The sequence below is a fragment of the Otolemur garnettii genome, unplaced genomic scaffold, assembly GCF_000181295.1.
Source record: "Otolemur garnettii isolate 467f Iridium unplaced genomic scaffold, OtoGar3 scaffold00031, whole genome shotgun sequence".
NCBI classification, from domain to species: Eukaryota; Metazoa; Chordata; class Mammalia; order Primates; family Galagidae; genus Otolemur; species Otolemur garnettii.
The window spans coordinates 13,217,306-13,244,955 of NW_003852426.1; the positions used below are offsets into that span (position 1 = coordinate 13,217,306).

The 27,650-nt window shown below is 39.3% G+C and overlaps 1 protein-coding gene across 3 annotated transcripts in view; it reads left to right on the forward strand.

The window, feature by feature from the left end:
- Positions 1-27,650, forward strand: part of UBR2 (ubiquitin protein ligase E3 component n-recognin 2) — a 117,126-nt gene that overhangs the window by 67,739 nt on the left and 21,737 nt on the right. For 2 of the 3 annotated variants that reach the window (XM_023512778.1, XM_003789194.3), the window contains exons 19-36: positions 148-270; positions 402-465; positions 1,723-1,847; positions 3,824-3,876; positions 6,284-6,386; positions 7,978-8,026; positions 8,427-8,581; positions 10,488-10,590; positions 13,936-14,045; positions 14,155-14,235; positions 15,085-15,263; positions 15,966-16,165; positions 19,153-19,246; positions 20,638-20,799; positions 23,800-23,903; positions 24,669-24,747; positions 26,706-26,854; positions 27,250-27,305. In XM_023512778.1, the coding sequence (XP_023368546.1) occupies positions 148-270; positions 402-465; positions 1,723-1,847; positions 3,824-3,876; positions 6,284-6,386; positions 7,978-8,026; positions 8,427-8,581; positions 10,488-10,590; positions 13,936-14,045; positions 14,155-14,235; positions 15,085-15,263; positions 15,966-16,165; positions 19,153-19,246; positions 20,638-20,799; positions 23,800-23,903; positions 24,669-24,747; positions 26,706-26,854; positions 27,250-27,305 (1,989 nt within the window). Of the gene's footprint in view, positions 1-147; positions 271-401; positions 466-1,722; positions 1,848-3,823; positions 3,877-6,283; positions 6,387-7,977; positions 8,027-8,426; positions 8,582-10,487; positions 10,591-13,935; positions 14,046-14,154; positions 14,236-15,084; positions 15,264-15,965; positions 16,166-19,152; positions 19,247-20,637; positions 20,800-23,799; positions 23,904-24,668; positions 24,748-26,705; positions 26,855-27,249; positions 27,306-27,650 lie in introns of those variants that run through there. The other variant, XM_023512779.1, reaches the window with a different exon arrangement.

Genomic DNA, 27,650 nt, shown 5'->3' on the forward strand with positions numbered 1-27,650 from the left:
GGTGGGGCTTGGGATTGGTAAACATGTTGGGATTGATAAAGTGCTTTCTCCTATGCAAACCAGAATATCTCTTGCTCATTGTTCAGTGGCCCTTTTGACCTTCCTCTCTTCCTTCATCTCAAACATTTAAAAAAAAAAAAAAAAAAGACAGGTGCTTCCATGATGGATCCGAATCACTTCCTGATGATAGTGCTCAGCCGCTTTGAACTGTATCAGATTTTCAGTACTCCGGACTATGGAAAGAGATTTAGTTCTGAGATTACTCATAAGGTAAGAAGACGTTTTACAAGACCACAGCATATTGCTAAAGGAGCATCTTTCTTTTTGGATATACTGATCATCTGAGATGATGCAGTGTGCATATTTTCATCTCTGAACTGATCTCCCTCCACTTGTTACAGGATGTTGTTCAACAGAACAATACTCTGATAGAGGAAATGCTGTACCTCATCATTATGCTTGTTGGTAAGTGTAGATCGTTTGAGACATTTATAAAGGACATTAGAGTTTGTGGCAGCAAGTAGTTCAGAATTTCTAAACTGCGTTTTTTGTTGTTTTCAGAGGATACTCAGTTTTAGGGGAGGGAATATCCATCATTCTGTCTCTGTGTTGTTGAGAGCAGCAGCACTGTGGTGCTTTGGAAAAAGGAGAATTTACACCTACTGAAGCCGAATAAATGAGAAGGCTGTGTTTGGGGGGAAATGGGGACAAGAGAATTTAGCAAGCAAATTTAACAAGCAAGGAATAAGATATTTTGGAGTTATTTAGTGGTTTCTGGGTTTGTTTGTTGGGGGTGGAGGGGTTTTTTTTTGTTTGGGGGGACAGTGTAGTACCCTGGCCAGAGTACAACAGCATCATCATAGTTCTCTGCAGCCTCACTGCAACCTCAGCCTTCTGGGCTTAAGCAATCCCCTTCCTCAGCCTCCTGAGTACCTGAGACCACCAGCACACACCAAGATGCCTGGATAATTTTTCTATTTTTATTAGAGACAGAGTCTTGCTGTTGTTCAGGCTGGTCTGCAACTCCTCAACTGAAGCAATCCTCCTGCCTCAGCCACCCAGAGTGCTAGGATTACAGGTGTAAACCACCATGCCTGGCCTATTTACTGTTGTTTTATACCTTAGCTAGATTTCTCTCCATGGATTTGTGGTACATAAGTGTCTTCTTGACTTTGGATATAATAATTCTAAGCTATTGGATACCTATGACTAATAGGTGTGGATTTCTTTTCTTATTACATATATTTTCAGCCCTCCCATCTCTCCCATTCTTTTATTCCTTACCTTCTCCCACCTGCCTAGCTATTTCAGACTCTTGGTCCATAGATTAAAGAAGACTATATACTATCAGGAGGCAACACCAATGAAGGAGGTTTCAGAAGTTGGTATCTTATTTGCCACTAACAAGATAGAAGGGGAAAGGAAGGCTCTCCCTCCTTGGAGTGAAAGTGGTTTCCTTGACTACATCTAATCTGATCCCATTTGTCCAAAATAGCAACCAGCACTCTCTCCACTCCCTGAAGCCTGCCCTTACCAGAGACTCAGGAGTATGGTCAGGAGCTGCTCTCTCCCTAGCTTGTTGCAAGACCAGTCATTGCTTTCCTGTTGCTCGGAGTCACTCAACTAGGGAAATATATCATGCTGCATGAATTAGAAGTATGTATTACTTAAGTATTGTGATTAATTTAAATGCATGTATGTATGCTTTTTCATTTTCGACAGGAGAGAGATTTAGTCCTGGAATTGGACAGGTAAATGCTACAGATGAAATTAAGCGGGAGATTATCCATCAGTTGAGCATCAAACCTATGGCTCATAGTGAATTGGTGAAGTCTTTACCCGAAGATGTAAGTGCTGTATTTTTTAAAAAGAAAATCTTAGAAATCCTTCCCTACTTACCAGTCTAGTCTGTATAGATTTCCATTTTATTTGTTGTTATTGTTTTGGTTTTTTGGGTTTTGTTTTGTTTTGTTTTGTTTTGAGATAGTCTCACTTCTCACTCTGTCACCCAGGCTAGAATATAGCGGCATCATCATAGCCCACAGCAACCTCAAACTGTGGTTCAGCCTCCTGGGTAGCTGGGATTGCAGGAGCATGCCACTGTGCTCAGCTCATTATTCTATTTTTAGTAGAGAGGGGTTCTCCCTCTTGCTAAGGCTGCTCTCGAGCTCTTGAAATCAAGAAACCACCCCCCCACCTCAACTTCCCAAAATGCTAATATAGACATGAGGCACTGCACCCAGCCTACATTTACTTCTGTGTACCTTTCTCACAATCGTAAGAACTGTTCTTCTAGGAGGTGTGTAACTCCAGTCACTCTTAATGTAAATAATTACAAAAAGAATATTGGGGATAGTATTATAGGAAAGTAAAATAGGAAGAGAAATTCTGTTAAGAGTAGAATCTTTTACAGAAAGTCTTAAAAGAGATAGAGACACCAAAAAAAGTAAATCCGGTCCTTAGAATTAAAGTTTTGTAGTTGTAGGGCCTTAGTCCAAGATTGCTGTGGGTATAGATAATACTTTGAAATCTAGTTAATATATTGAGAAAGGGAGTGAAAAATACCTACTCGTCTATGTTGACTAAAGTTTCCAAAGTTTTTTTCCTTCTCAAGCATCCAAAGACTATCCTTAATAATGAGCCAGTATTTCATGTTAGTGAGTGTAGAATAACAGTCACAAGGACACTCGTAGGTTGAATAGCAGCTATTTTTCCTCCCAGGAGCAGTGAGTTCCTCAGCCACCTGTTTTTCAGCCATGAGGCTTTTCAAATACTTAGCCCGTACAATTGGAAAGGGACTTTATTTTCGTTGAGACTTTTCAAAATCTTTCCCCTAATTTCAAACACAGATTAAAACTTTCAATCTTAAGCATTTATTTTTCCCGGATTTCACCCTATCTTTGTTGCATAGTAATACTTCTTTTTTTTAGTCTTACTTTGTCACCCTTGGTAGAGTGCCATGGCGTCATAACTCACAGCAACCTCAAACTCTTGGGCTTAAGTGATCCTTTTGCCTCAACCTCCTAAGGAGCTGGGACTACAGGTGCCTGCCACAACACCCAGCTATTTTTTAGAGATGGGAGTTCAGGATGCTCTTGAATTTCTGAGCTCGGGCAATCCACCACCTTGGCCTCCCAAAGTGCTGGGATTATAGGCATGAGCTAGCTTTTTTTTTGCAGTTTTTGGCTGGGGCTGGGTTTGAACCCATCACCTCCAGCATATGGGGCCGGCACCCACTCCTTTGAGCCACAGGCACCGCCCTATGCCTGGCCTTTTTAAAAGGACTTACCTTGATGTCACGGGGTAGTGACTTTTTAAAAAATTAAGAAATTATAATCTATTTTATATATTTAAAAATAACATCGATCTGAATGACTGTCAGCTTACCAAATAAGTACCATACCTAATTATATACTAATCATTATGTTTACTATGGAATCCTCATCTATAAAAATGCACATATAGGGCAGTGCCTGTGGCTCAGTGAGTAGGGCACCCGCCCCATATACCAAGGGTGGCGGGTTCAAACCCGGCCCCAGCCAAACTGCAACAAAAAATAATGGGACATTGTGGCGGGCGCCTGTAGTCCCAGCTACTTGGGAGGCTGAGGCAAGAGAATCGCCTAAGCCCAAGAGGTAGAAGTTGCTGTGAGCTGTGACACCATGACACTCTACCTAGGGCCACAAAGTGAGACCATGTCTCTGGAAAAAAAAAATGCACATATATCTACCTCCCAGGGTTGCTATCTGGGTTAATGAGAGTGTAATGCTCAGAGTCCTAGTTTTTAACTTAAAACACACTCACTCATTTCTCGTTCCTGTAGGAGAACAAAGAGACTGGCATGGAGAGTGTGATCGAAGCAGTTGCCCATTTCAAGTGAGTTTGCCTCTTATTATTTCACTTTTTTCTTTCTATTAATTCATTTTTCTTAGAGTGTTTCCTCTGATTTAACTGAGAATGAAGTTGTTACTTTCAGAGAATGCCACTTTCCAATTCTACTTCTGAATTAGATTTCTCACTGACATTTCACTTTTCTGATGTCACGCTGCACTCCGCAACTCAGTATAGCATTATGAGGGTTTTCACCATGTTCAGAATAGATGTTCATAGCTAGCTGACGGTTTCAAATACTAGAATTAACCTGAGCAGTGATTTAAGTAAGTGCATTTTTATTTCTTAAAATGACTTTCTTTGTTTCCATTTGAATGTGCTACCTGAATTGTGAGATGACCTCTGAATGCTGCTTTCTCTAGAGTCCAGTAACCTAGTTTGTCCCCTTGACATTGTTGAGACAGTTTCTTAATCCTGCTTGTTCTTTGTTTCCCACCCCAATGACAGTGCCTTTATTTTTGTTGATTATAAAGACAATACATGCTTTTGAAAATTCAGAAAAATGTGAAGAAAAAATATTGCCTATAATCCAGCCACTCAGATGATTTCTGTTATTACATTTTAAGAGAAGCTTTATTTATTTATCTTTATTTATTTATTTTTGAGACAGAGTCTCACTCTATTGCCCTAGGTAGAATGTGTTATAGCTCACAGCAACCTCAAACTCAGCCTCCCGAGTAGCTGGGACTGCAGGCACAGGCCACAATGCCCGGCTTGTTTTTCTGTTTTTGGTAGAGATGGTCTTGTTCTTATTCAGGCCGGTCTCCAACTCCTGAGCTCAAGCAAATCCACCCACCTCATTCTCCCAGAGTGCTAGGATGATAAGGCGTGAGCCATCACACCTGGGTATTCAAAAAAAAAATTGGTTCATTTTTTAGTTAATTGTTCTATAACCTTTTTTAAAATTAAATTTCAGTGGGGTTTTCTATATGTTTGTGTCTTGCTGGTGTTCCTTTTTTTTTTAATACATACTCCCAGCGCATATAGACCTACTTCATTCTTTTTTACTACTGTGTAGTCATATACTGTAATGTATCTAATCTCTTCCCTAGTGGTTGTGATACAGTAGAACTTCTGTAAGTTGACTACCCAAGAGACTGTAACAGAGTGGTCAGCATACAGAGGTGTTCAAAGTAAGGAGCTAGGCCTGCTGCACTGGTGCATACATGTGGTGCGTGTCTAGTCTGGGAAAACCAGGTCAGCTTAAGGAGGTGGTCAGTGTGCGGAGACGGTCAACTATAGAAGTTCTACTGTATATACTTTCCACATTTTCTGTGTTATAAACAAGTATTGAACATCTTTATATTGACATGTGTATCTTTACTTGTAAAAATGTTTTGGGGATTTGCTCGATTAAAAGGAACGTCAAAAATTCTCTTCCTAGAAAAGTTAGGAGTTTACACTCACGCTAGCAATATATGAGAGTGTCCGGCAGTTCTGCAGTTCTTTGATATGTACAATCTTTTAATTTCTACGCATTAAATGGGTGAAAAATGTTACCTTATTTTAATTTGCATTACTCTTTCAGCCTAACCAGTCCCTACGAAAAATAGAAAAATGAGCTGGGAGCAGTAGCATGCTCCTTTAAACCCAGCTACTTAGAGGCTGAGGCAGGAGGAGTGCCCAAGCCCAAGAATTTGAAATTACATTGAGCTGTGATGACGCCACTACACTTTACTCCTGGTGACAGTGCAAGACTCTCAGAAAAAAAATTTTTTGCATTACTCTTAACTGCCGATGAGACTGAGCATCTTTTCATGTGTTTAATGGCCACTTGAAGGAACACGTTTCTTTCATACTTCCATGCATTTTTCTTTACGAGTGTTTATCCCTATCTTATTGTTCCATAAGTATTTCTGTATGTATTAGAGATTTCGATTCTTATTAAATACATGGAAGTACCTTTCACTTTTATTAAATACATTGCACGTACTTTCCCTCAGTCTATCACTTGGTTTATGATGGCGTTTCACACATATCTTTTTAAATATCTATCTTATTTGGCTTCTGAGTTTTGTAACTTGCTTAGAAAAGTTCTCTAGGGCAGCGCCTGTGGCTCAGTGAGTAGGGTGCCGGCCCCATATACCAAGGGTGGTGGGTTTGAACCTGGCCCTGGCCAAACTGCAACCCCCAAAAATGCTTTTTTCTACTTAATAGAACATATTACAGACATTTTTATATGTCAGAATAGAGAAATTAACATCACTATTAATGGTGTTCGGTTGTTTGAAGATGCAATTTATGTAACATATTAGCTGCTGTTAAACTTTTAAATTATTGCCACTGCATTGCACCGCAGTATATGAGCTCTGCTTTCTTATTTTAATATCTAAGACTTATGTCATGAATGTATGGCTTTAGTAATAATGTTGTAAGGGCTTTTCACTCGTAGGAAACCTGGATTAACAGGACGAGGCATGTATGAAGTGAAACCAGAATGTGCCAAAGAGTTCAACTTGTATTTCTATCACTATTCAAGGGCAGAGCAGTCCAAGGTAATTGGGAAAATTAAAAGTGTAGCGGGGGCTGGGTGTGGTGGCTCATGACTGTATTCCCGGCACTTCGGGAGGCAAAGGTAGGAAGATCCCTTGAGGGCAGGAGTTTGACATCACCTTGGACAATGTGGTAAGACCCCCATCTCTAACAAAGAAAAAATAGAAAAATTAGCCAGGCACAGTAGCGTGCACCTGTGGCACCTGTAGTCCTTAGGTACTTGGGAGACTGAGATGGCAGGATCACTTGAGCCCAGGAGTTCAAGGTCACAGTGAGCTACAATTGGGCCTGACTCAAAAACAAAAAACAAACAAGTGAAATGAGGAAAGATTAGATTGCTTGTAGAAAATTTGGGAACTATATGAAGGTAGAATGAATAAAGTACAAATTACTTAGAATACCACCACCTAACATTTGGATTCTTCCCCTAGTATTTATGTGTACATATATATGTATACTATCTTATATGTACGTGTGATTGGATACATGCATATATATATATATATAGTTGTTGGCTATTTAAGACAAATTTTCAATCTGTATTATAATCAATTAACCCACTTTACGCACATTTCAGAATTGGTACTATTTAACATGATTTTCCATAGGAACCTGTGCAGTTTTCCTAATCATTCTTAGGTGATCAAATCTTGCTTTTTGCAGTCTTCTCTTTTTCTTTTTTGAACAGAGTCTTACTCCGTCGCCCTAGGTAAAAGTGCCATAGCATCATATGTCATAGCAGCCTCAAACTCTTGTGATTCTTGTTGAGCAATCCTCTTGCCTCAGCCTCCCAGGGAGCTGGCACTACAGGCTCCTGCCACAACATCTTGCTAGCATTTCTACTTTTCGTAGAGACGGGGTCTCACTCTAGCTCAGGCTAGTCTCAAACTTCTCAGCTCAGGCGATCCACCTGCCTCAGCCTCCCAGAGTGCTGGGATTACAGGCCTGAACCACCACACCCAGCCTGCAGTCTTCTCTTAAAACACTTTTTCAGGCTCAGCGCCTATAGCTCAGCGGCAAGGGGGCTAGTCACATAAACCAGAGCTGGCGAGTTCGAACCCAGCCCAGGCCTGCCCAACAACAATGACAACTACAACCAAAAAATAGCCAGGCACTGTGGCAGGTACCTGTAGTCCTAGCTACTTAGGAGGTTGAGGTAAAAGAATCGCTTAAGCCCAAGAGTTTGAGGTTGCTATGAGCTGTGACACCATGGCACTCTACCTAAGGCAACATAGTGAGACTCTGTCTCAAAAAAAAAGAAAATAAAACCACTTTTTCAATAAATGGCATTAAAACTTCACCATAAGCTTTTATTTAGTTTATGATGCTTGGTCATCGAGTTTAGACCTTAAGTTTTTTGGTTTGACTTTGTACATGTTTCTCTTGCCTTTTAAATCAATAACTCATTTGGGGACTTTTTTAGTAGAAAGAAATTGAACCTTGATATGTCAATTTAGGGGGAGGACTACAACATTAAGGATAAAAATCTTCTAGAATAAGAAGATAGTATAGCAAAGATGATTACTTATGTCACTGATACCGAGTTGTTTTGTGCTGCTAATTCCCTGTCCAAATAACTTTATTTTTTATTAGGCAGAAGAAGCTCAACGGAAATTAAAAAGACAAAATAAAGAAGATACAGGTATTTTTAATCCTCATTCCAAAAATCTCTTGCTCATCTCTTGTTAAACATCGTTTCCTGATACCTGTGATGGTTGTCATTGATGGAATGAAAGATTTAAATATAAGCTTTCTGTTCTCCTGTTCGAAGGAATAATAAACATGTTAATATAGAAATAATGGGCACTAACTCACCTCTGGGTTGATGCTTTTATCTCAGGACTTAAGACCTTTGTAGAGAAAAGAAAGGCTTTCCTTTGTACTAGTGCTATTTACATGCGTTTGACTTTGGGACGGTAAAATATAGTTTTAAGATGTCTGTTAATGAACATTCTGTGAATGACGACCATCAAAAGTAACAAAGGGATAGGGTTGTTTAAGGCATGTTCTGTAAAAGAAACCAATAACAAATGTATTTTCAGCACTTCCACCTCCAGTTTTGCCTCCATTCTGCCCTTTATTTGCGAGTCTGGTTAACATTCTGCAGTCAGATGTGATGCTGTGCATCATGGGAACGATTCTGCAGTGGGCTGTGGAACACAATGGATACTCCTGGTCAGAGTCCATGCTGCAAAGGGTAGGTGTGAAGACATTTGTTACTTATCTTTTAGTGTTTTGTAGTAAAATCAAAATATCTTACCAGTATCTGTACCCAGAAACGTGAAGCCAGAAATGCACTGTTACCTACATTTAAAATATAGTATATTGTTCTATAAAAAGACGTGCTGGCGGATTTTTTTCATACCAGATGGTTGTGATTATCACAGTCCATTGGCCAGTCTCTCTCGCCTTGATGGATCCTGGTCTTTATGTGTGTAGTACTCTGATAGTGGTATGATGTTTGTTATCTTTTACATCTTTCTAACTTCATTATTTCCCCAAAACTTGAGTTCATCAGTATCCATATTTTGCAGTTGAAGAATTTGAGGCTCAGAGAACTTATGTTCCTATAGCTAATAAGTGGCAACTCTGGAACCTTGTCCGCATTTTATTTTATAGCTCTAATGTAAGTCATTCTTAACATTACTTCATTGAATTCACATAATAATACCTCTGTGAGTAGATGTAACTTTTCCCATCATGTGGATGAGGAGTCCAAGTTTCAGTGAGGTTCACTTAACTTCCTCTGTTACTCAACTAGTAAGTGGCATAATAATTATGCCGTTAATAGAATGTCTACCCTGGGCCCTATTCCGTACTAGGCACCTTACCTATAGTATTTGTAAGCCCCATGACTCTAGAGGGAAGTTCTTTTTTTTCTATGTTGAAGATGATGGTATAGGCTCAGAGGGGTTCTCTGAAGGTACATAGCTAGAAAGCAGTAAAGCCAGGATTCAAATGAAAACAGACCTTCCTCTCAAACTACCATTCTTTGGATTATCTCAGCAGGCTCAAGTATCTCCTTGGCGAAGGTGTGTGTATACGTGCACCTGCCTTCCATTTATGAACATTTACTATGTAAAAGCAGGGAGCTACGGTGTACTAGAGACTGTCAGCATTATGCGAGCAGAAGATTTGTAGGACATGGAGAAAGGAGGCATGAACAGTGTTGCCTGTGTGTGCACCTTTGCTTTATGTCAGTCAGGCTAACCTAGTCCTTTCAAGTCTCTGGCAGTTTCACTCCCTCCACAGTTTGACTATGTGGAGGGAGAGACACAGAGACAGCACACATATTTCCTTCAGAAATTGGGGAGCGGCTCGGCGCCTGTGGCTCAACCGGCTAAGGCGTCAGCCATGTACACCTGAGGTGGCGGGTTCAAATCCCCAGCCCGGACCCGCCAAACAACAATGACGGCTGCAACCAAAAAATAGCCGGGCGTTGTGGCGGGCGCCTGTGGTCCCAGCTACTTGGGAGGCTGAGGCAGGAGACTCGCTTGAGCCCAGGAGTTAGAGGTTGCTGTGAGCGTGATGCCATGGCACTCTACCCAGGGGGATTTTGTGAGATCTACTGAAGAACTATAAGTGTCTTTATGAACTAGGTGGTACTAAGGACGAAAAAGTATGCCTCTTCCTCAGATGATGAACATTTAGTCGTAAGAGAAATCGAACTAGATGGTATCAGAGACTAGATCATTACATAATAAATACTTCTAGTTTTGTAATTATTCGGCCATTGATTCATCGAAGATTTCTTAAGACTGTGATATAAGTATGGGACAAAACTGAAAATTAAATATTATATGAATTGCTGGTCACACTTGGTGGTAATTTTAGCTTTCCTAAGAATTTACAATTGAAATTTCTCACTCCCTGAAAAAATAACATTTTGTTTTCCTTACCAAGAACTCTTGATTAGAATATGAACATCAGTCTTTTAATTTAATAAAAAGTAGTACTTTTATTTATTGTTTATCGCATTTAGTCTGCATTATAAGTTTGATTTATCTTTTTTCAATATTGAATGAGTTCTCTTTTGCTATTTCGTATGAAAATGTGTACTTGATTTTTTTTTTACTAAAAGTTACAAAACATTTTATTTTGAGGTGTTACATTTAATCGGAATGGCACTACAAGAAGAAAAACAACATTTAGAGAATGTCATGGAAGAGCATGTAGTAACATTTACCTTCTCTCAGAAGATCTCAAGTATGTATATACACTTCTTACTAAACTAACCTAACTTCAAGATACAAGTCATTTTTAAATAATCACTTACAACCTCATTTATTGGATCATGCAGATTTTAATTGGGTAATGTTGAATCCAAACATTTGAGGCTATATGTATTCCTCTATGTTAAATCCTGATATATTTTTATTTTTATTTAACTACTAGAGCCTATATGTGCTTAAAATACATATATTTTAATTCATAAACAACAAAAAATAAGAACAAGTTCTAAGTTAAAAATTGGTATATCAGGGCAGTGCCTGTGGCTCAGTGGGCAGGGCGCCAGCCCCATATTATACCAAGGGTGATGGGTTCAAACCCAGCCCCGGCCAAACTGCAACAAAAAAAAAATAGCTGGGCATTGTGGTGGGCACCTGTAGTCCCAGCTACTTGGGAGGCTGAGGCAAGGGAATCCCCTAAGCCCAGGAATTGGAGGCTGCTGTGAGCTGTGTGATGCCACAGCACTCTACTGAGGGTGATAAAGTGAAACTCTGTCTCTCCAAAAATAAATTGGTATAGCAGATACATTTAAAAACTAGAATATGCTTTTAAAAACAAAATTTGCTATCAGGATTTTACTTTTAAATTGTTGCTGTTGTCTTAAAAACTTAAGATTTGACAGTATCGAAAATAACAAAATTTATCTGTAAGGGATTAGATTATCATTTTATTAAAGTAATATATGATAGAAGGCCAAGGAAGTGTTTTATTCTAGTTTTTTAGACATATAGACAAGTTGAAAGAATTGCAAACATCCATGTACCTACCCCTTAGATTCAATAGTTAATATTTTGTAATATTTGCTTTTCTGTTTGCATGCTTTTTGAACCATTTGTTGTAGGCATCATATTTCACCTCTTAAAGAAAAGTTTTTCCTTTTATTTTATTTCTTTTTTAATATATATACATATATATAAATTTATTTTTGCAGTTTTTGGCCAGGGCCAGATTTGAACCCGCCACCTCCAGTATACGGGGCCGGCACCCTGCTCCTTTGAGCCACAGGTGCCACCCCAGTTTTTCCTTTTATTAATTTTCAAAATAAGAAGTTGGTCTGATAGTTACCTGCAATGGTGGCAACTTTGAATCTTTTTTATTTGTTGAGAGTCTTTTTTTAATATTACCCATGGATTTGTAGGTATTTGGTGCTTTATACTCAGTTATAATTATTATTCCTTTTGATACTCAAATTGCGCCTTTTAGAGCAGTGAAAATTTGTCAGTTTCTGCGTCCTTTTCATCTAGCTCCATTATATTTGAGCACCACCTCACTTTCTGACACAGAGATGCCTGGACTCATCTTGTACTTTCTCTGCCTCAGACCTGCAGTCACCCATTTGCTGAGGTGTTTTTCATTTTTGTGTTTTATTGTTGCTTTTTTGTGAGATAGGGCCTGTCTCAGTCACCCAAGCTCAGAGTTCAGTGGCGTCATCATAGCTCACTATAACCTCAACATTCTTAGGCTCCAGCAGTCCTCTATCCTCAGCCTCCTGTGTAGCTGGGACTACAGGGGCATGCCACCATGCCTGGCTAATTTTCATACTTTTTGTAGAGACAGGGTCTCACTCTGTTAGTCAGACTGGTTGCAAACTCCTGGCTTCCCCCCCCCCCCAGATTCCCAACGTGCTGAGATTACAGGTGTGAGCCAGCATGCCCAGCTGAGTATTTTTAAATGACTCCATAATGCTATAATAGGAGTTTATGAATGCCTTCATTGAAAGGGATTGTTTCTGTAACTGTGTTCAGTGCCATTTCTTTCTAAACAGTAATGATTATGAGAATACCAGGTTCTGCTTCCAGAGTTTGCAGCTAAATCTCTAATTTTTCTTTTCGCCATTACCTAAGTGGGAGGAAGAAGAGAAACTGCCTGTCTCCCACTGAAGACTGTTTTGGGTGCTAGCTTTTCCCTGCTCTTTCCTCTGCCAGTATTCTCTTTATGGGTGAACACTTTGGATTTTTGCCCTCTTTGTGTCCAGTGCTTTAATTTTAGAATACCCACACAGAATGTTCCAAAGTTGATGTCAGGTTTTCTCTTACTTTCTCTTTTTTAAAAAAGAAAAATCATTATCTTCTGTGAACATTACTCTTATTCTCTTTAAACATTTTATATAATTAAGATACTATATTTGCAAAGAAACCTCTACCTTATCTAAGGTCAGATCCCTCATGCATACAGAACGTTACTTCTGGAAGAAAATTAAATATCACATAGTTGAGTCTTTTTCCCTCTTAGGAAAGGGGGAACATTTCACCAGAATGGCAGCATTTAAATCAAGAAAATCAATAATCAGGCCGGGCACAGTGTTTCATGCCTATAATCCTAATATTCTGAGAAGCCAAGGTAGGCAGATTGCTTGAGCTCATGAGTTCAAGACCAACCTGAGGAAGAGTGAGACCTCATCTCTACTAAAAATAGGAAAACTAGTTGGGTGTTATGGCAGGTGCCTGTAGCCCATGTACTTGGGAAGCTGTGGCAAGAGGATCGCTTGAGCCCAGGAGTTCGAAGTTGCTGTGAGCTATGACACCATAGCATTCTTCCCAGGGTGACAAAGTGAGACTCTGTCTCCAAAAAAAAAAAATATCAACAATCAGACATTTTTGACTGCAATCTAAATCAACTAAAGGTGGAGTGAATGTAACTCATGGACTTGAATTTTATGTCTCGTCTTCAAATAAAACAGTGAATTTCTAGCAAGAAATTTATTTCATTCTGATTTTAGCTGCTATTAAAGGGCAGAGCAAATAAATATATTTATACATATAAGAACCTATGTATTCCTACTTCATTTTCCTTAGACATGTAAAATCTCAAGAGGTAGGCCAACCTTTCTTCCTCTCCCCCTTTCTTTTTTTTTTTTTGCAGTTTTCGGCCAGGGCTGGGTGCCCTACCTTTTTGAGCCACAGGTGCCGCCCCCCCCCCTTTTTTTTGGAGACAAGAACTCAGTGTGTTGCCTAGGCTGGATTCAAGCAGTCCTTCCATCTAAACCTCCTAAGCAGATAGGATTACAGGCACATGCCATTGTGTCCATCTCCCAGTAAAAGACTTGAGTTTTTACTTAATTTTACTAGAAATTGTGTGAAAATAACCATTTGTTATAAGAAGTCAGTTTTGAGTACTTAAAGAATCCTAGTTGCTAACTTATTTGGAAAAAGCAAATATGTTACATTCTCAAGAAGTATTGAAAATCTCCATTAAATAGAGCTGTGATCTTAGGATAGGCAACAGAGGTTATAATAATAACTGCACTTAGATTCTTGTGTGTAGAAATAAGCACGATGAGATGTTAGCTGTTGTTATGGTGCCTTTTATTTTTCTGCCTAGAACCTGGTGAAGCGCCAGACAACTCTCCCAGCATACTAGCCATGCTGGAAACACTGCAAAATTCTCCCTACCTAGAAGTCCACAAAGACATGATTAGGTGGATATTAAAGGTAAAATTTACTGCAATACTCTGCTTTTTGTGAGAAACATTAAAAATTTGTCGTTTACACAATGTGGGCATGTTTCATAGCTTCAGGATAACTAATACTTTTTTTGTAGACTTTTAATGCTATTAAGAAGATAAGAGAGAATTCATCTACCAGTCCTGTGGCAGAGACAGAAGGAACCATATTAGAAGAGGTATAAGAAGTAAAGTATAATAACATTTAAAAATTGTAGCAAGTTCAGTATGAACCAAGTAAATTTATCTGCAGTAAGTTGGTGGTTGGTAATATTCTTTTTTTTCTATTAAATCATGGCTGTTTATATTAACACAATCATGGGGTACAATGTGCTCGTTTTATATACAATTTGAAATATTTTCATCAAACTAGTTAACGTAGCCTTCATGGCATTTTCTTTGTTATTGTGTTAAGACATTTATATTCTACACCTAGTAAATTTCACATGTACCCTTATAAGATGCACCGTAGGTGTGGTCCCACCAACTACTCTCCCTCCACCCATCCTCCCCCCCCCTTTCCCTTCTAGTCAGTAGTATTCTTAAACATTTGACTTCCAAAAAATGTGACACTATTTATCTCTATTTGTTATAACACATTGTTTTGGTCATTTTTTTTTTTTAAATATTAGGTTGTTTAAATAAGTCAGATTATAGAATAGTTTTTAATTAGTATTTACAATAAAGATTTTTCAGCTCAGCACCTATGGCTCAAGTGGCTAAGGCACCAGCCACATACACCTAAGGTGGCAGGTTCGAATCCAGCCTGGGCCTGCCAAAACAACTATGATGGCTGCAACCAAAAAATAGCCGGGTGCCTGTGGTCCCAGCTACTTGGGAGGCAGAGGCAGGACACTCACTTGAGCCCAGGAGTTGGAGGTTGCTGTGAGCTGTGATGCCACGGCACTCAACCCAGGGGGACAGCTTGAGGCTCTGTCTCAAAAAGAAAAAAAAAAAAGATTTTTCGCTTTGGGAAATAAAAGTGTATTTAGCATCTAATGGTCTAATGGAATGAAGCATGATTTCAGAGTTCAAGAGATAAAGACAAAGCTGAGAGGAAGAGAAAAGCCGAGATTGCCCGGCTGCGCAGGGAGAAGATCATGGCACAGATGTCTGAGATGCAGCGGCACTTCATCGACGAGAACAAAGAGCTCTTTCAGCAAACGCTGGAACTAGATGCCTCAACCTCTGTTGTTCTGGATAATAGGTAAATATTTTTTAAGAATCAGAATTACTTAATCTCTTCGTCGGTCATCCTCAAAAGCCACGCTTTTTCTCCTTATAAGCACATTTTTAATCCTAAAGTAATTTTTTTTTCTTTTGAGACAGAGTCTCACTTTGTCGCCTCCTAGAGTGCTGTGGCATCAGAGCTCACAGCAACCTCCAACTCTCGGGCTTAGGCGATCCTCTTGCCTCAGCCTCCCAAGTAGCTGGGACTACAGGTGCCCGCCACAATGCCCCACTATTTTTTGTTGCAGTTTGGCCAGGGCCGGGTTCAAACCTGCCACCTCGGTATATGGGCCCAGTGCCCTACCCATTGAGCCACAGGCACTGCCCAATCCTAAAGTAATTTAGTAGCATTTAGGTGAAATTTGTGGCCTCCAGTTAGAGGAATTAATCTTAGAAATCTCTGACTATAAAGTAATTCATGTGTACACCTAATATGATATTTTCTACAGAAGACCCTTGGCATTCCTGAATGAAGAGTTAAGTACGCAGGCTCAGTAACCTGCATGTTAGCATGTTAGATTTTGGTTAGGACTAAGGGAGATGATTTTGATACAAATGAGAGACTCCAGGTGATTCAAGTCATTGAAGCCACATCCGTACATACCTGGAGTCTGCTATTTTATGATTATATAGAAATTTCTTAGGTTCATTTATTATATTCATAATCCTTTTCTTGCAGCCCTATGGCTTCAGATATGAAACTTACAGCATTGGGACCCTCACAAACTCAGGTCCCAGAACAGAGACAGTTTGCTACCTGTATATTGTGTCAAGAGGAGCAAGAAGTCAATGGGGAAAGCAGGGCAATGGTCTTGGCAGCATTTGTTCAAAGATCAACTGTGCTATCAAAAGACAGAAGTAAATTCATTCAGGATCCAGGTAAGTACAGCCAGATCCTCATCCTCCCTATTACTAATGACTGGCAGTCGGTGTGGTTGGAGATATGTCTGGAGAGTTTATTAACCTAATGATAACTCTATAGGCTTGGTGGTATCTTAGCAGGATTTCCCCATTTGACAGATGAGGAACTACTCCAGAAGATTATCATCCCTGAGTCACATGGCTGCTCAGGGAGTCAAAGGAAAGTTTTCTTTATGATGTGACATTAACATACTTTGGTACTTAACAGTCTTTTCCATCTTTCGTCACTCTCGTAAAGTCCTCCTAATTTGCTGACACACTGAAATAACAGTAACTATTTTCTTACGGATAGGGCCAGAGTGGAATCTTTTGAGAACAGTGATGAGAGTTACCTATGTGAGAAGCAAGCCTCAAGCCAAATCCTGGCTTAAAATAGTGATACTGCTCTGGGTGCAGTTCCTCAGAAAGCAGATTTTTGAGGCAGACATCACTGTGCAGCACATCTAGGGAGGAGCCTTGGGGTCCATGTCCGGGGAAAGGAGAGAAATAGATTTGGGCAAAGGGAGAAGTTGAATTATAATGCAGTCCCCAGATGTTTTTATCAAACTCTGTGGGTGCTCTGGAGCTGGATTGCCTTTCAAAAGTGTCCTGAACTGGTGTGAGGGGGTTTTATTCCTAGCACTGATTAGCAACTGGTGTGGACCACAAGAGGCGTGATCTTGAGGAAGGCAGGTTTCCCTCAAGTAGGAATGACAGCTAGAGGACGCTGTTTCATCAGCTGAGGGACTAAGTCAGTGTGTCATTTGTTCCTGTAGGGGAATCTGAACTAACTGTTACTGTGTCCACCACAGGCACCTTTATGTCCCTACTCTTAGGCACGTGTTCTGTGTGCAATAATATCTAGTAGACTTCTGGGTTTTTTTACTTCAGATTAATATGAGGGTACATATGATTAGGTTACTTTTTTTGCATTTGGTTGGTTTGTTTGTTTGTTTGTTTGTTTGTTTTTTGCCGGGGCTGGTTTTGAACCCACCACCTCCAGCATATGGGGCTAGCGCCCTACCTTTTTGAGCCACAGGTGGCGCCCTACCTTTTTTAACCACAGGTGCCGCCCCACCTTGTTTGCACTTGTAAGGTAAAGTCTGAGTTGTAGCAGAGTCTTTCACCCAGGAGTTGCACCGTATACCCCTACATTTTACTTGTTAGGTGGGAGCTTGCCAACCCCCCTCCCCCTCCTTGAATTGAATTACATTTTTCTTTTGTGTGGGCCTGTAGTTGCTAACCTACTAGTTTCATGTTAGTATTGAGTACCTGAGATGCTTTCTTTTCCATCCTTGAGATACTTTACTAAAGAAAATGTTCTTCAACTGCATCCAAATAAATACAAAAGATGTCAACTGTCCGTCTTTTTATGGCTGAATAGTATTCCATGGTATACATATGCCACATTTTATTAATCCTTCATGGGTTGAAGCACATCTTTGTGATTGTGAATTGAGCTGCTGTAAACATTCCAGTGCAAGTTCTTATGTTAAAAGAACTTTATTTCAGGCAGCACTTGTGGCTCAAAGGAGTAGGGCACTGGCCTCATATGCCTGAGGTGGTGGGTTCAAACCCAGCCTCAGCCAAAAACTGCAAAAAAAAAAAAGAAGAAGAAGAAGAACTTTTTTTCTTCTGCGTAAATAAAGGGATTGCAGGATCGAATGGAAGGTCTACTTTTAGCAATTTGTGGATTCTCCATACTTCTTTCCAAAAAGGCTGTATTAGTTTGCAGTCCCACCAACAGTATGTATATCTAGTTGTCTTCAGAGTAGGAACTGTGTCTGAGGAATTTCCGGAGCACTGCTGTAACCAGTGCCTTTCATACTACAGGACTGAAAGCAGGTTTGGGGGCCCGCTCTTAGGCTTCACAATGCAGCTCTCAAGCTACATTGAAGGATTATTATGAAAGATTCATCTGTTTCATCTTTAAAAATGGTCATATGAACTAGGTACTTTATAAATTTCGTTCCAGGACAAAGATGAAGTTACCAATTTTATTTAATTTGTTACTTTCCAAAGAAAAAACTTTGGCTAGCTATTAGTAGATTTTTTCAAATGCTTTCATAATTCATATCATAAAAGATTTTCTTAGGGTGGCGCCTATGGCTCAGTGGGTAAGGTGCCGGCCCCATATACCAAGGGTGGCAGGTTCAAACCCACCCCGGCCAAACTGCAACAAAAAAATTAATTAAATAAAATAAAATCCTTTAATTTAAAAAAAAAAAAGATTTTCTTTACAAAGCTGTGACAGTTGAACTGTTCTAGTATATAAAGCAAATTGAAACTTGAGTAATTCTTTCTAGAGTGTTTGAGAATTTCTAAGATTATTCTAATTTATGTAGAGAATTAAACAAGTTCCAAAAGAGGGCAGGCGTCTTATTTGTCTTATTTTCCATCTCCTTTGAATATAAAAATTAGCACCAGAACAGAAGACTAAATTACATTTTTTTCCCCATGTAGTCTGGGCTTAGATTTTTGTCACCTTAGCTCTGGTACAGTGATTAGTTAGTAGTTCACCATGCTTTCCTCTAGGGGGCGCCCCATTACTGCCAAAGCATCTTTTTTATTAGAGATCGTTGTGAGCCAGCTGCCCTGAATGTATATAACATAGTCCCATGAAGAAATCTCTTTTACTTTGAGTTTAGGGTATGATGGAGAGAATTAGAATCTCACAGTGCCCTGGAAGTATCAAATGTTCAAAAGATTGGATATACTTAAATAACAGAATTCCAATTCAGTTTACAGTTCAGAGATGTTTAATTAATTTGTTCAGGATAATGAACATTAGAGAATCCTGCTTGCTAAATAATCTGGGTTTTATCTAAATTACTGATATCCCAAATGAAAGGAATACACTAGCATTTCAAGTTTACGAGTCCTTATCAAAGATTTTACAATGTAAAGTTCTGTATTTATTAGAGCAAAGTTAAATGCTTGGTTTTCTGTTTTGTTTTGTAATATAGACAAATATGATCCATTATTCATGCACCCTGATCTGTCTTGCGGAACACACACTGGTAGCTGTGGGCACATTATGCATGCCCATTGTTGGCAAAGGTAATTTATGTTCTTAATATTAGTCAAGAGAAGCTTACATGAAGGCTCGAAACTAAATTTTTAAGTAGCAGAAACTCTATTCTAGAAAAAAGAAAAAAGAACTGACAATGTTGAAGAAAAAACTGCTTATCATTGCCTAATGACAAAAGGTTTTGCTTTGTCATAGATGGAAAGAAATGACTTATAAACTTTATAGTATATCAGATAAATTTTTTTTGTTTTAGAGACAGAGTCTCAAGTTGTCACCCACGGTAGAATGCCGTGGAGTCATAGCTCACAGCAACCTCCAACTCTGGGGCTTAAGCAATTCTCTTGCCTTAGTCTCCCAAGTAGCTGGGACTATAGGCACCCACCATAGTGCTTACCTATTTTTTGTTGTTGTTGTTAGAGTTGTCATTGTTGTTTAGCTGGCCTGGGCTAGATTCGAACCCACCAACCAGTGTCGGTGTATATGGCCAGCGCCCTACTCGCTGAGCTACGGGCACCACCTAGATAAATTTTTTAATGTGGCTTTATATTAAAGTGTCTTTTTTATTCCTCCAAAGAAGGAAGTCAATATGTATCAGCTAACTAACTGGATGAAGAAGATTTTTTACAGTGGGATAAACCCTAGAAGGGTAACGTCATGATGTCTATCTTTGGGGCCAAGGCAAACAACTCTTGATTCAAAAGGTGTTAGTACTTGCTTTGTTACTTCCGAAAATTGTAATGGCTCCCATAATAAGACGGAATAATCTTGAACTTGTTCTGTGCTTCAGCAAAACTGACAAATCAATAGTTATCATGCACCCTCAGTTATCATGAACTGCCCCTAAAACATAGCCACAAGATTTAAGGGAGCGGCCAGACAGCAGTGGCACTAGGAAATTTCTTTTGCTACTTAATTTCAAGGCATTTTTTTTCATGTTAGAACTCTTAATCTATTTTGGTAATTAAAATAACTCAAAAATCATGTTAAAAATAATTCCATTTAGCCAGTGCAGCAGCTCACACCTAGCACTCTGGGAGGCTGAGGCAAGAGCATCACTTGAGCTTAGGAGTTTGTGACCAACCTGAGCAAGAGTGAGACCCTGTCTCTACAAAAAATAGAAAAACTAGCCAGACATTGTGGCAGTCACCTATAGACCTAGCTACTCAGAAGGCTGAGACGGGATGGCTTAAATCTAGGAGTTGAGGTTTCTGTGAGCTAGGCTGATGCCTTGGCCTTGTAGCCTGGGCAACAATAAGACTCTGTCTCCAAAACAAACAAACAAAAAAGAAATTCCATTCATTTTAAGATTTTCATTTTTGAACTATTTATGGAAACAAATTATTTCTAATATTGAAGCTTGTGACTCTCATTGAAATAAATTACCATTGTTTTTGATACCTCATGTTCTCTAATTGTAAAGGTATTTTGATTCCGTTCAAGCTAAAGAACAGCGAAGGCAACAGAGATTACGCTTACATACAAGCTATGATGTAGAAAATGGAGAATTCCTTTGCCCTCTCTGTGAATGCTTGAGTAATACCGTTATTCCTCTGCTGCTTCCTCCAAGAAATATTTTTAACCGGTAAGTTTTGGCTCACAATACCTTCTTTTTTAAAAAAAGAAGTGCTTTTCTTTAACGATAAATAATAAAGCAGGGTAAAGAACTCACTCTAGGTAATTGCATAATGTTTGAAACCAGATACTTTCCAAACTTTTTATTTAGTCATTTCTTCTAGCAGACCTGTAGAATATGATTTTGGTTGTTAGGAACAGGTCAAAACTTAACAGTTTCATAGTCATAAATACTTCAGCAGCTATAAAATTCCTGTATATTTGTGAAAACTGAGTATCGTCTTCATTTCTAGGGACTCTACTGCAAATGTCTCCCTTATACCTTTTAAGAGATGGTTGGTAAACTGATAGGGAATATGTGCTCAAAGTAATTTTATTGAATACGATTTTTAACAATTTACTGGTCAACAATAGCTTTAAAAAATGAATCAGGCTAAAATATGAAAATCTATTGATGGCTCAGAGCCTGTAGCTCAGCAGCTAAGGCGCCAGCCACATACACAGGAGCTGGCGGGTTTGAATCCAGCCCAGGCCCGCCAAACAACAATGACAGCTGCAACCAAAAAATAGCCAGGCATTGTGGCCGGTGCCTATAGTCCCTGCTACTTGGGAGGCTGAGACAGGAGAATCCCTTAAGCCAAGAGTTAGAGGTTACTGTGAGCTGTGATACTGCAGCACTCTACCCAGGGCAACGCTTGAGACTCTGCCTCCAAAAAAAAAAAAAGAAAATCTGTTAGTATGTTGAAAAGGGAAAATTTCTGTCATTTCGTAATTTTTAGGATATTTGTTAATGGAAGCATTGGACATAATTCATTTCAGAAACGAATTTGATACTGCCTACTATTCAAATCTGAACTTCATTTCTCAGTGTAGAATTAAACACTGTTTATCTACCTTACATGCACAAAGACTAAGTTTTATAAATGTAAACTATTCTGTGCTGTTATTTGGATTCAGTTCAAAGCAAAGTCAGTTTTTTTCTCTTCAATTTTAAGAATTCAAAGTTTGGGCTCGGCGCCTGTGGCTCAAGTGGCTAGGGCGCCAGCCACATACACCTAAGGTGGCGGGTTCGAATCCCCAGCCCGGGCCCGCCAAACAACAATGATGGCTGCAACCAAAAAATGGCCAGGCGTTGTGGCGGGTGCCTGTGGTCCCAGCTACTTGGGAGGCTGAGGCAGGAGACTCGCTTGAGCCCAGGAGTTGGAGGTTGCTGTGAGCTGTGATGCCATGGCACTCTACCCAGGGGGATAGCTTGAGGCTCCATCTCAAAAAAAAAAAAAAAAAAGAATTCAAAGTTTGATGTCTCAGTCTATGCTACCCTTAAAATGTTCTTAAAATATTAGTAGATTTGGGCTTAGGTTCATGTTTGTTTGTTTGTTTTGAGACAGAGCCTCAAGCTGTCACCCTGGGTAGAGTAGTGTGGCATCACAGCTCACAGCAACCTCCAACTCCTGGGCTCAAGCAAGTCTCCTGCCTCAGCCTCCCAAGTAGCTGGGACCACAGGTGCCCGCCACAACGCTGGCTATTTTTTTGGTTGCAGCCATCATTGTTGTTTTGGCGGGCCTGGACTGGATTTGAACCCACCACCTTAGATGTATGTGGCTGGTGCCTTAGCCACTTGAGCCACAGGCGCTGAGCCAAGTTCATGTTTTTTAATCATGAAAAAAATACTGTGGTGCTGACTTATATCTGCATTTGATCTAATAAAATAATCGCTGTTAGACTGAAGATTAACTGTGTTTAAGGAGAAATCATCTTTGTTGAATTTCACCTGTCACTTTGACAATTCACTTTTTGTTTTTCTCCATAAGAGTCAATTATGGCTTAGTCATAGTTGAACACAATCTTAGAAAGAACACAGGCTGGGCCAAGCACAGTGGCAAATGCCTATAACCCTAACACTCTGGGAGGCCGAGGCAGATAGATTGCTTGAACTCAGGAGTTGGAGACCAGTCTGATCAAGAGCAAAACCCCACCTATACTTAAAATAGAAAAACCAGCTGGGCATCGTGGCAGATACCTATAGTCCCAGATACTCAGGAGGCTGATCCAAGAGGATCACTTGAGCCCAAGAGTTTGAGGTTGCTGTGAACTATGACATCACAGCACTCTACCCAGGGTGACAAAGTGAGACTCTGTCTCAAAAAAAAAAAAAAAAGATCTATAGTCCCAGCTACTTGGGAGGCTAAGGCAAGAGAATCACTTAAGCCCATGAGTTGGAGGTTGTTGTGAGCTGTGACACCATAGCACTGTACTGAGGGTGACATAGTAAGACTCTGTCTCAAAAAAAGAAAAAAAATGCAGGCAGTAATACAACCTATTTCATAGATACACTTTCAGGATTAGATCTAATACTATAAGATAGAGTAAAATGCTTTGCTAAGAAAGTGCTCCATAATAAACTCTTGATAAATAGTGGTGGTAGTGGTGATTGTGATATTTTAGAAATTCTAGCAAATTCCAGTACTACAAAAGAAGTGAAATGTTTAACAAACAACATTATTAACATATTGACAAATACTCTATATTTTCATGTTCATTGGCCAATAACTATCCTTTTTCTTTTCTTTTTTTTTTTTCTTTTGAGACAGTCTCTCTCTATCCTCCAGTGGCATCATAGCTCACAACAACCTCAAACTCTTGAGCTCAAGCCATCTTCTTGCCTCAGTCTCCCAAGTAGCTGGTACTACAGGAACCTCCCACAATCCTTGGCTAATTTTTCTTTTTTTTTAGTAGAGATGGTGTCATACTCTTGCTCAAGCTCCTTTCAAACTCCTGAGCTCAGACAAACCACCTGCTTTGTCCTCCCAGAGTGCTAGGATTATAGGCATGAGCATGTAAAAATTAATTCTGGTTTATTTTTTAATGCAAGGTATTTTTTTCTATCCTCTTTGTTTTTGATATTTAGAATGAGTATAAAATATTTTATCTCTGATCATTTAAGGAGTCTTTTGTATTTTAAATTAAGCAACAACAATAACATACTGAAAATTCTCTATAATCTTTTCAGCAGGTTAAATTTTTCAGACCAGCCAAATCTGACTCAGTGGATTAGAATAATATCTCAGCAAATACAAGCTTTACAGTTTCTTAGGAAAGAAGAAAGTACTTCGAGTAAGTTCTGGTAACCTATTTTCATTTTTCCCTGAAGCCTGGGATCATTGGAAAGTGTATTTCCAGGAGAAATTGTTTAAAAGTGAGACCTCCCGTTTAAAAATTTGACTTGTTTTGAGAGGCACCTGTGGCTCCAGGAGTAGGGTGCTGGCCCCATATACCAGAGGTGGTGGGTTCAAACCTGACCCCAGCCAAAAATTGCCAAAAAAAAAAAAAATTTGACTCATTTTAATTATCTTTGTCTTAATAAACTAAATTTGAATTTATTCCATTATTCCCTGAAAATACACAAGCTCATGAGAAGTTTACAATAAATACTTTTTTCTTATTCTCTCATTTTACTGAAGAATTTTCAGGGATGAGGGAGTGTATGTATCTAAGCATTGAAAATCAAGTTTAAGTTCTCAGTGGGCTAACTCTATTATTGGCTTTGTAAAGGCTTCCCAAGTTCCATACACCACACACTACACTTACGACCTTGTGGGAAAGCAAAAGGAGCAGGATTTATATCATTGGCTTTCATAGAAACCAAATAGCTTACTCTTTTTTCTTGCTTTAGTGGCTTTGCTTTGAAAAAAAAGCCTTAAGTAACCGGAGACAGTGGTCTGCCAGAGCAGCAGCGTTTTCATGTTATATGTGCAGGTTGTGCCAGTTTTCATTAGTGGGAATCTTTTTCCTGTTTTTTAATTTCTTTGACCTACATTACTGAAACGTATAGAAATGTTATATTTGTTGATACTGGTCGGAAATTCCTATTTTCTCTAGACACTGCATCTTCAAAGAATCCAGAAAATATGGATCAGTTACAGCTCCCTGAAGGGTTCAGGCCTGATTTTCATCCCAAGTGAGTATATTATTTTATTCCTTTCAATTTTGGCCTATCTAAAATGAGAAGTTAACTCAGCAGTTAGTAGGACTATGACTAAGGGAAAAAATGTTATAGGACATTGACCTTGAATTCTGAAATATTAAGTATTATGTGATGATGTTGATTAGGGTATGTTGAAACCAAACCTGAGAACCGTGTGGCATGTTTAACTCTCAATATCCTCTCCTAGTCTACATGCTGACCCCTGCCGTACCGCCATACCCCTTTATCTTGTTCTCTTTGACAACATCCTTGTCATCCTTTGCCTTGCAGGCATTTCATTAGTACCTCTAAATCCAAGCTCAGCTTTGCCGCTGAATCCTGCGCTTTTCATTTGACGTCCATATTTCAGTGATGGGCCCCAGCCCCCTAGTAACCCAGAATCAAAGCTAGAGTATTTTCAGCCCTATTTTGCCCTGTAGCAAAGTTACAAAGTATCACATAGATCCCAGAGCTAGAATGCTCTAGAATGGTTCACTTAGTTCTTGGCCTTGCTGCTTATTATCTGCACAACTTGGAGCAAATTGCCTCACCTCTCTGTGTCTCAGTTCCTTCATCATGAAATGAGGATACGCATAACTCATAGGCATTATTACATATTAGGATAAAGTGACATGTATGTAAAGCCACCTGGCATGTACTAAGTAATTCAATAAATACAGAACTGCAAGCTTACACAGAAAAGCATCAGTGCTCTGCTTCCCACAGTCCCCCGTCCCACCCTCAGTCCTGTCATTTGTGTGTCTTTCCTAGTATTGACTTCCATTATTTGTAATTAAACAACATCCTTCTATTAACTGACAAATTATCTCACAATTTTGTTTAAGTCAGGTGTCACTTTTTACATTTTAATAACTGTGTCTCTACTAATACAAGTTGCATATCAGAATTATATTTCCTTTCTCATACTATTTTGAGAATAGTTGATCTTCTATGTATGTATTTTTTTTTGTTTTTGGGGGTTTTTTTTGGAAACAGTTCAATATATCCCTCTAATGCCTTGCATAGCTTGTCCAAGAGCTCAGACCTGTCAGAGGGTCTTCTGTTCTGGGGCCTTCTTTTCCCACACGGCTTCTGTTCTCCTGTACCAATCAGGACAGAGATCAGCTGGCACTCTGAGACTTCCCTTGTTCTCTGGCCATGCTCCTCTTGTTTTCTGGTTTGAATATCTTCCTCTCTCTTAATTACTTCCTCTTACATAGGGTCATCCTGCATACTTCTAAGAACAGATACCTGAAATATTACATTTTCATGTTTGAAAATATGTTTGTTGTATCCATATGCTCAATTGGTGGTTTGAGTATAGAATTCTAGGTTAGAAGTAATTTTTCAGAGCCAAGCATGGTGCTTCACACTTGTAATCCTAGTTCTCTGAGAAGCCGAGGCAGGAGGATCACTTGAGCTCAGGAATTCAAAACCAGCCCTGTGCCTCACCTCTGCTAAAGCAAAAGCATAACTCCTTTCAGACAGGCATGGTTCGCATAATCTCTGATTATCCCTTTATGTACAACTGTGTCTGGATACACAGTAAGTGGTTCGTTTTTATTTACTTATTTTGCTGGGGCATGGCCTGGAGTCTCCAAGTATTACCCAAGCAGGTCTGCACTTCAGGGCTCAAGTGATCCTCCCCACCTTAGCCTTCTGAGTAGGTGGGAAGATAGGTGTAGGCCACCACACCCAGCTAATTTTGCGGGGGGGGGGGGGGGGTATTGTTTTTAGAGATAGGGATCTCATGGTGTTGCCCAGGCTGGTCTCAAACTCCTGGCCTCAAGTGATCCTCCTGCCTCAACCTGTGGAGTAGCTGGGATTACAGGCCTAAGTCACAGAGTCTCAAATTGTTCAGTTTTAATATAGCAAACAGTTATTAAGAAACTAAATCATTTGATTGATGTGTACACATTGTTTTGAGCTTCTTTTATGTGTATTCACTACAGGAACCCTTATTCTGAGAGCATAAAAGAAATGCTAACGACATTCGGAACTGCTGTTTATAAGGTGGGACTAAAGGTTCACCCCAATGAAGATGATCCCCGTGTGCCCATGATGTGTTGGGGCAGTTGCGCGTACACCATCCAGAGCATAGGTAAGATTTACAGTGGTCTCTCTGAAAGTCAAAAGCAATACATTGATACGAATTATGTGCAGAATTTTTTTAAGAAAGTATTTAAAGTGGGCAACAACATAAAGAAATAATAAAAAGACTTAGTATACTAAGAAAATATTAGGTTGACAGTGTATAAATTAACCACACCAACATTGAAATCATTTTGGTAGTAGTGATAGCTTCTTGTCCCATGGGGGAATGTGTGTTTATTTTTACTTTTCATCCTAAGGCAACACTGTAAAATGACTTAAAGATTCGGAAGCCTGATAATATTGTGCTTTCTGGAGAAAGAATTATCTTTTTAACTTTTTTTAAAATTATGCTAAAGTCTACACAATGTAAAATCTACCATCTAAACCATTTTTAACTTGCAGAAAGAATTTTGAGTGATGAAGATAAACCCTTGTTTGGTCCTTTGCCATGCAGACTGGTAAGTTCTTGGTTTACTCAATTCATGGTAAGATGGAATGGAAATTATGTAGTTCTGCTAGTTTTAAGTATTATAAACTTGAGATAGTCGTTTAGCCCTCTGTTCACTTCTTTCATAGGAAAAACCATTTTTCTGTAAGGATATCAAAGAAGTAATGTTTGTGGTTTGGTTCTTTCATTTCTTTCTCTTTTTTTTAAGAGACAGCCAGGTGCAGTGGCTCACGCCTATAATCCTAACACTCTGGGAGGCCAATGCAGGATGATCACTTGAGCCTAGGAGTTTGAGGTTACAGTGAGTTATGATGATGCCACTGCACTCTAGCTAGGGTAACAGAGCAAGACTCTG